General features: G+C 38.6%; 1 protein-coding gene across 2 annotated transcripts in view; it reads left to right on the top strand.

The window, feature by feature from the left end:
* LOC128692529 (uncharacterized) overlaps positions 1-9,124 on the top strand; it is a 242,489-nt gene that overhangs the window by 125,876 nt on the left and 107,489 nt on the right. For both annotated transcript variants that reach the window (XM_070080838.1, XM_070080845.1), the window contains exon 7: positions 3,277-3,435. In XM_070080838.1, the coding sequence (XP_069936939.1) occupies positions 3,277-3,435 (159 nt within the window). The remainder of the gene's footprint in view (positions 1-3,276; positions 3,436-9,124) is intronic.

The following is a 9,124-nucleotide window of genomic DNA, read 5'->3' on the forward strand; positions in this document are numbered from 1 at the left end:
CAGTTTCTTCCAAGCAGAGTTCAAGGTCCTCTTAGTCACTTCCTCCCAAGCCTTACCTGTAATGTTTACACAATTGAGGATGGTAAAATGATCTTTCCAAAATTCTCTTAGAGTCAGTTGAGATTCTGAGGTCACTACAAAGCACCTTTCAAACATAGCTTTTGTGTACAGTTTCTTGAAGTTGGAAATGACCTGCTGGTCCATGGACTGCAGGAGAGGAGTGGTATTAGGAGGCAAAAAACTTGACCTTAATGAAGCTCATTTCCGTAGAAAGTCGCTCTGCCACGTCTAAAGGATGACCAGGAGCATTGTCTAATACCAGGAGGCACTTAAGGTCTAATTTCTTTTCAATTAGGTAATTTTTCACAGTGGGGGCAAATGCATGGTGTAACCAGTCATAGAAAAAGTCCCTAGTGACCCATGCCTTACTGTTTGCCCTCCACAGCACACACAAATTAGCCTTGAGGACTTTGTTTTTCCTGAACACTCTGGGAGTTTCAGAGTGATACTCCGATAAAGGCTTCACTTTGCAATCACCACTAGCATTAGCACACATCAACAGAGTAAGCCTGTCTTTCATAGGCTTATGTCCTGGGAGTGCCTTTTCCTCCTGAGTAATGTAGGTCCTGCTTGGCATTTTCTTCCAAAACAAGCCTGTTTCGTCACAAACACTTGTTCAGGTTTCAGTCCTTCACTGTCTATGTACTCCTTGAATTCCTGCACATATTTTTGAGCCGCTTTGTCGTCCGAACCGGCAGCCTCACCATGCCTTATCATACTATGTATGCCACTACAATTCTTAAATCTCTCAAACCAACCTTTGTTGGCCTTAAATTCACTCACATCACCACTAGTTGCGAGCATTTCTCTAATTAAATCGTCATGCAACTTCCTAGCCTTTTCACATATCGCTTGAGAGATGCTATCTCCTGCTATCTGTTTTTCGTTTATCCACACCAATAACAGTCTCTCAACATCTTCTATCACTTGCGATCTCTGTTTCGAAAACAAAGTTGCACCTTTGGCAAGAACAGCTTCCTTGATTGCCGTTTTCTTAGCCACAATGGTTGATTGGGGTTTTGTGTACAACCTGGCCAGCTACTCCACTTTCATACTTAGCAATGATCTTTTTCTTCATATTCATAGTAATTCTCACCCTTTTTGCTGTAGGGTTGGCACTAGAAGCTTTCTTGGGGCCCATGGTGACTTATTTTGCAGGTGCAATCACTAAAAAGGCTGTGATAATATGAAATGTTCCGATTGTATGCTTGGAAGCGACTGTGGTGGCTAGCTTGTAAACACTGGCACCCACGGAACAAGTGGGGCGGGCTCAGGCCGCATGTGGACGCGTCTTGAATGAATCGCGTTGAGCGAGTTTTTTAGCGCTAGCCGAGGCAAAATTTTTGCGTTAAAATGTATCGCTAGGCGGATTTAACGTTATGCGATGCGTTCGTTAGGCGAGGGTCCACTGTACTCCTATAATGTTACTAAAACCTGGGGTTGAAATCAGGCATTGTGTTGACCAGTATGTGGTGACAGTGTGTTTATACACATGTGGCATAAGCATTATTGTGATAAAGAACAGGTACGTACATCTCTGTCACAGTTGTGTCCTTCCACTGGTGTAGCCGTGATCTTGGTGAAAGAATTGTATTTGCCATGGTGTACTCATAGTATGTGTTGCTTTACCTGACAATAATTTCCATCAGGGGTTCATCAAAGAATAACTGAAAGCATTCTAGTTCAGTGGCATTGTTCCCAAGTGTACACGATGGCCGTATTCCACTTTGTGTTTCATCAAAGTCATGGGGATTGGGAATAAAATCGTCACCTTGCTGCCAATCCCAGATGCGGTCTGCTGGTGGGTTCTGGATATTGAAACATGGTTGTGGTTGTGCAGGTTGTGGGAGTGTGGGGTTGGGTGAGGCAGGTTGTAGTTCTGTAGAGTCAGCAACGTCGGTAGTAGCGTGGCCCGCTGCTGGTGCCACATGACTCGTGCCACCGCCAACATCACCACCACCATCACCTTCTTCCCCACGCACATTACACATCCCCATTGTAACAATATCGTCATCTTCATTGTCAGGTTGTGGGGTAGGGCCACGGGATGTACTCCCAGATTTACTCCTTTGCCTTGGAAGGGCATAAGTCTCACTACCAGAACGCATGCTGCGTCGAACTTACTGCCTTTTCACTGGCGAATATTCCCCCCTCACTGTCGCTGCTCGAGCTGCTGTCAATAACTTTGAAATCACTATCATTATCACTTTCACTGCTCAGATCTGAGTCCTGTAAACGGAGAAATACATAGTTTCCTTTTTCGTCCTGGTACAGGTGAACATGAATGAGATTTGCCAGCACCAGAGGTGGACGGTTGTGGGTCATTGGGGTTTTCATCACTAATTACGTAATCCTGGGCACTGCTTTTGATCACACCCTCTCCAAAACCATGAAATTCACTTTCACTGGCACTTCCATCACTGTTAGAACTGTCATTTGGAACAATAGACCTCCAATACGCTGAGGAGTGAGGTACTTCTTACCGCGAGGCATGGTGAAAATGGACTACCAAGATGGTGTTCCCACAATGCACCACTGAGTCCCAGATTTTTTTCACAGGGTGCACACCCACCACTGAGACCCATTCTCTCTCATGTAGGCCTACCAGCTTTCTCCTACTTGATTTGAAGCCACTAGAATTTACACGTATAAATACGTCCGAAACAGTGGCGCATAAGACGTATATATACGACTGAAACAGTCAAAGGGTTAAATCAGCGGTTTACTGGGTCCATTGATTTCCTCTTCTTGTTTCCTCCAGCCTGTCATACAGTTTTTTGTTGTCTGGGTTTAATATTTCATCACCTTGCTCTGTTTTTTGTTTACTTTGAAGCTGCTACTTTTAAACACCATCCCAAACTTTGATAAAGTTTGCAACTTTTTAAAAATTTTCAAAAACTACTGTGTTATCAGCAGAGAAACTATGAAAACCTCCCACTTTATATCAGTTTCATTATATTTTAGGCCTGTATCTCTTTGTTAATTCTCAATTTCATTCTTCCTTGCTGCTTGATCTCCTTTCAACCTACCCACTACCTACTTCCATGCTTATCTCTGGCTGGCAAAATTTCTCTCTTCATTTGGAGAAAAATTTGTATGAATGAGTTACATTTTTGTAAGCTAGTTGAAAAATATTATGGTGAAGATCCTATTGCTAATGTTAGTCGCTACCCTTTACATTAATAAATCTCACTCACTCACTCATTCCTCTTCAAGGTAACGAGACGTGTGATATTGGAGACATCACCATGACCAATGACTGCAATTTTATGGCAATCCATTACTTCCGAGACACTGGAACGCACACTTACCTGCTTATCATCAACAACGAAATATCAACAGTTATCCAGCCTATAGCAGTGATTATATACAATGGTGAGTGTTTGCTTTATTAGTTATTTTAATAAAGAAAATTGTTTACTTCTCATTATAACAGCTTATTATTTTTAATGATTTAATGAAAAACTCTTGAAAAAAATTAATTTTTTAACGCGTTATACACTTGGTAACAAAAAAAAAATGTGGAGTCTCTTGATGCATGGATGAATATAGTTAGTTTTCAGTTGTGTTAAATATGTGGCACATAATAAGAGGACACAGTGTTACTGTGCTCTGCTGGAAACTTTCTATGGTGTGCCTTAATGCTAGTGAAGGGCTCTTGATTTATGGAATTGGAAGTACCCTCTCCTTCCTTGAATCGAACCTCATTATCTCCACAGGTGCTGTATGACCTTTATGGGTTTAGCCACTTCCATGTGGCTGTATGAAAGTAGAGAAGGTACCTAGGGATTGGCAGACAGCATGCATAGTTCCTTTGTATAAAGTCAAAGGGGACAAAATATAGTTTAAGAACTATTGGGGAATAAACCTGTTGAACGTACTCAGTAAGCTGTATGGTAGTTATTATTGTAAGAATTAAGTGTAAAATGGAGAGCAGAATCACAGATGAACAAGAAGGCTTTAGGAAGGGTATGAGATATGTAGACCAAGTGTTTACATTGAAGCATATAAGTGAACAATATTTAGATAAGGGTAAAAAAGTTTTTGTTTCATTTATGGATTTGGAAAAGGGTGGATAGCGGAGCATTGTGGCAGATGTTGCAAGCGTATAGAATAGGTGGTAGGTTACTAAAAGCAGTTAAGAATTTTTATGAGAATAGTGAGGCTAATGTTAGGGTATGTAGGAGAGAGGGAGATTTTCTAGTAAAAATAGGCCTTAACCCTTTCAGGGTTTCGGCTGTACTAGTACGACTTATGCACCAGGGTTTTTGATGTACTAGTACGCCTAAATTCTGGCACCCTCAAATCTAGTGAGAGAAAGCTGGTAGGCCTACATATGAAAGAATGGGTCTATGTGGTCAGTGTGCACAGTATAAAAAAAATCCTAATGAGAAAAAAAAAACTTTGACTGTGTTTTTGGATTAAAACAGTGACTTTGCACTGTATTTTCGTATGGTATTTATTGTTGTATTCTAGTTTTCCTGGTCTCATTTTATAGAATGGAAGACATATTACAGAAATTGAGATGATTTTGACTGGTTTTACAATGAAAAGTACCTTGAAATTGAGCTCAAAGTAGCAGAAATGTTCGATTTTTTCCAAAGATCAAAAGTAAATAAATCATGCCAAGCATCCAATACACATCAACTGGTGGGTCTAATATTCTTTCACAAGTGCGCTGATATTATATATACCATTTCTACACTAATGCAGTAGTCTGCATAACAGTAAATCTTCTATTTTTTTGTGAGAATAAAAATTCAAAGTGTAAAGCAAAAGAATGTAAGATGGGCATGGGGACATGACTAATGAACAGAGGAAATGTTATTTTAGTGCCAGGAATGTCTTTCTTGTTTATTCTGGACTCTTTGGAAATTGGCATCTTTTGAAATTTGTGTGAAATTGGCAAAATTGCTAAATTTTGACCACTTTATTGGATAGTTGAAATCAGTAAATGGGTGGTTTCTTGTACTCATTCGATAGAAAAAATGGAGTTCTATCGAAATAGTTACAATTTTTGTCAACTAGTACACTGGAATTGGCCGAAAATAGGGCTCAAAGTGGGCAAAATTGCTGATGCATAAACATCGTTGAGACCGCTAAATTTGTGAGAGCATAATTCTGTAAATTTTCCATCAAATTTCATACTTTTGGTGTCATTATGATCGGGAAAAGATTCTCTATCTTTTCATAAGAAAAAATAATTTTTTTTTTTGAAATTTGGGCGACCCTGAGAACAAGTTTGGGAGAGGGCCTGTCGACCCTGAAAGGGTTAAACAGGGATGCGTAATGGCACTGTGGTTGTTTAACCCTTTGACTGTTTCGGTCGTATATATACGTCTTACGAGCCACCATTTTTGACGTGTACTCGTAAATTCTAGTGGCGTCAAATCAAGCAGGAGAAAGCTGGTAGGAACACATGTGAGAGAATGGGTCTGTGTGGTCAGTGTGCACCATATAAAAAAAAATCCTGCAGCACGCAGTGCATAATGAGAAGAAAAAACTTTGACTGTTATTTTAATTAAAATGCCAAATTTGTGGTCTATTTTCATATAGTATTTATGGTTGTATTATCGTTTTCTTGGTCTCATTTGATAGAATGGAAAACATATTATAGAAATAGAGGTGATTTTGATTGGTTTTACTATGAAAAGAACCTTGAAATAGAGCTCAAATAGGGGAAATGTTTGATTTTTGTCGATGTTCAAAAATAAACAAATGATGTCATTTTCCAATAAATGTCCAAGTAACCATTCTAATATGCAGTCATGAATGGGTTGACATTATTTATACAATTATTGCAATATTGCAGTAGTCTGCCTAACAGTAAATCTTCTATTTTTTGTTTGAATAAAAATTCAAAATGGAAAGCAAGAGTAATATCAGAAGGGCCTGGAGATGTGACTGATGAACAAAGAAAATGTTATTTTAGAGCCAGGAATGTCTGCATTATTCATTCTGGACCCTGTTTTGAAATTGTCATATTTTTTTAATTTTCGTGAAATTGGCCAAATTGCAAATTTCTGACCACATTATTGGGTAGTTGAAATCGGTAAATGGGCAGTTTCTTGTGCTCAATCAATAGAAAAAATGGAGTTGTAAAGAAATAGCTATGAGTTTGGTTGACTGGAACAATAGAATTAGCCGAAAATAGGGCTCAAGTGGGCGAAATCGCCAATTCGTAAATACAGTAGACCCCCGGTTAACGATATTTTTTCACTCCATAAGTATGTTCAGGTGCCAGTACTGACCGAATTTATTCCCATAAGGAATATTGTGAAGTAGATTATTCCTTTCAGACCCCCAAACATACACATACAAACGCACTTACATAAATACACTTACATAATTGGTCGCATTTGGAGGTAATCGTTATGCGGGGGTCCACTGTATCACCGAGGTCACTAACTTCACAAGAGCATAATTCCGTCAGTTTTCCATCAAATTCCATTCTTTTGGTGTCATTACAATTGGGAAAAGATTCTCTATCATTTCATAAGAAAAAATAATTTCTTTTTTCGAAAATTTTGCAACACCAGGAGACACCTCAGGATTTGGGATTGTGACAGTCAAGAGGTTAACCCTTTGAGGGTCAAGACCCTCGATCCTGAACTCCCACTCAGGGTTGAAAAATTAAAAAAAAAAAAAAAAAAAAAAAAAAATTCTTATGACATGATTGAGAATCTTCTCTTGATGGTAATGACACCAAAAGTATGAAATTTGATGGAAAACTTATGGAATTATGCTCTCACGAAGTTGGTGGTCTCGACGATATTTACGCATCGGCGATTTCGCCCAATTTGAGCCCTATTTTCGGCCAGTTCCAATGTTCCAGTCTACTAAAATCATTGCTACAGTCCGCCATCACAAATCTGGCAATCAGATGTCCAGTTCCACCAGTTATTCGGCACTAATTTCGGCTAGCATAATTTCAAATTTCCAGGGTCGCCACACCAACCTGCTGCTACTGTTTGGTGTCACTGCTTGCTGCATAAGTCACTCTAATTTCTTTTTCTCCATTTATTGTTATAACCTGCTTACTTTTAGACCTAGCCATGGTTCCAATGAATAAAAGAAATGCTTCTCGTTGTGTAAAGCACATACACAATACATTGTCGATAAAAGATGAGGTGGCTTTGAAGCCACTGTTGGTTGCCATGAGCTCAGTCTTGTGATGTAGGGGAATATGCTCTATTATTGCGCTAATATCAACACTACAGCTTATTTGCCTATCACAATTGATCTAATATGACATGATAAACAATATAAATAACATAAAAACGTGTTATATACTCCAGAATGAATGACATAATACCGAGCAGTTCAACGGAGGTATGAAGAGGATACGGGATAAAAGTACCATTCTCCTATCTCTGTCTTGGGGGCTTATACAGTATTAGAGAAAACGGAATATAGCACAAGGCCAGCTGTGATATACACGCGTAGTGCACCATAAAACTGAAACAAAAAAGTTATTTTCTCTACATAGATTATCATACATAACAGCATATGTGTAGAGAACCTAGGATAACCCAAAAAAAGTCAGACAAAGTGACTTATTTCTAGTACCTGGCTTGGGCTTGCCATATGTGATTTTTGATAAATAATTATTTTTCTCAGTTATTTGTTGGGTTATCTTATTGAAATGTGGGAAATGTATGATGGAAAGTTGCTTCTTAACGTACACCAAAAATGAAAGAAATTGGACCATAAATAACAGAGTTCATTTCTCAACCATTAGCCGCCCCTTAGCGGTATATTTTCGTATGGCTTTTATGGTTGTATTCTCGTTTTTTTGGTCTCATTTGATAGAATGGAAGATATATTACAGAAACAGATTTAATTTTGATTGCTTTCACGACGAAAAGTAACTTGAAATTGAGCTCAAAGTAGCAGAAATATAAATACCATACGAAAATACATTGCAAAGTCACTCTTTTAAACCAAAAACATGGTTGGAGTTTTTTTTTTCTCATTATGCACTGCGTGCTGCAGCTTTTTTTTTTTTTATACTGGGCACACTGACCACGCAGACCCATTCTTTCATATGTAGGCCTACCAGCTTTCTTCCACCAGATTTAAAGGCACTAGAATTTTGGCATATAAGTACATGACTGACACTGGCCATTAAGATGTTCATGTACGTGACTGACCCCTCAAAGGGTTAATATACAGTAGACGGTCATTTAGCATGAGTTTACTTGGGACGATTTGAGTATTGCACGATTGAAGAATTGCGGCACAATTTTATGTAGCATGTCGTATAATTAATTTGTGGGAAGGAAAAAAAAATTCTCTCTTGCTCAAGTGGGCTGCCTTGTTGTGGAGCAGCAGAGCAGCCCTCCAGCCATCCCCTACCACTCCCCGACAACACCCCACCATCCCAGCGTTCATGTGTGTCGAGTCCAATCTTTCTCTGCTACAAGGCAGCTGTGTTTGTGATTGTGTTATATTTTAATTACTATATCTTGTGGTAGGTTGATAGGCAGCAACCACTCAGGGACGTACTACCGTCCTGCCAGGTGACTATGAAACAGAAACCTGTAACTGTTGTACATGATGGTAGGATTGCTGGTATGTCTTGCTACTTCTACTTACACGTAGGTCACACTACACAAGCAAGCATATGCATATATACAGTGGACCCCCGCATAACGATTACCTCCGAATGCGACCAATTATGTAAGTGTATTTATGTAAGTGCGTTTGTACGTGTATGTTTGGGGGTCTGAAATGGACTAATCTACTTCACAATATTCCATATGGGAACAAATTCGGTCAGTACTGGCACCTGAACACACTTATGGAGTGAAAAAATATCGTTAACCGGGGGTCCACTGTGTGTGTGTGTGTATATATATATATATATATATATATATATATATATATATATATATATATATATATATATATATATATATATATATATATATATATATATATATATATATAAAGTGGAACACCCTTTTTTTCCACTTATAAATGCATACAAACACTAGATAACAAGTTTACACTAACATATATTAAGTTAGCAATAGAACCAGGCATCAAAAAACAATAAAAA

Source organism: Cherax quadricarinatus, chromosome 6, assembly GCF_038502225.1.
Source record: "Cherax quadricarinatus isolate ZL_2023a chromosome 6, ASM3850222v1, whole genome shotgun sequence".
Lineage (NCBI taxonomy): Eukaryota > Metazoa > Arthropoda > Malacostraca > Decapoda > Parastacidae > Cherax > Cherax quadricarinatus.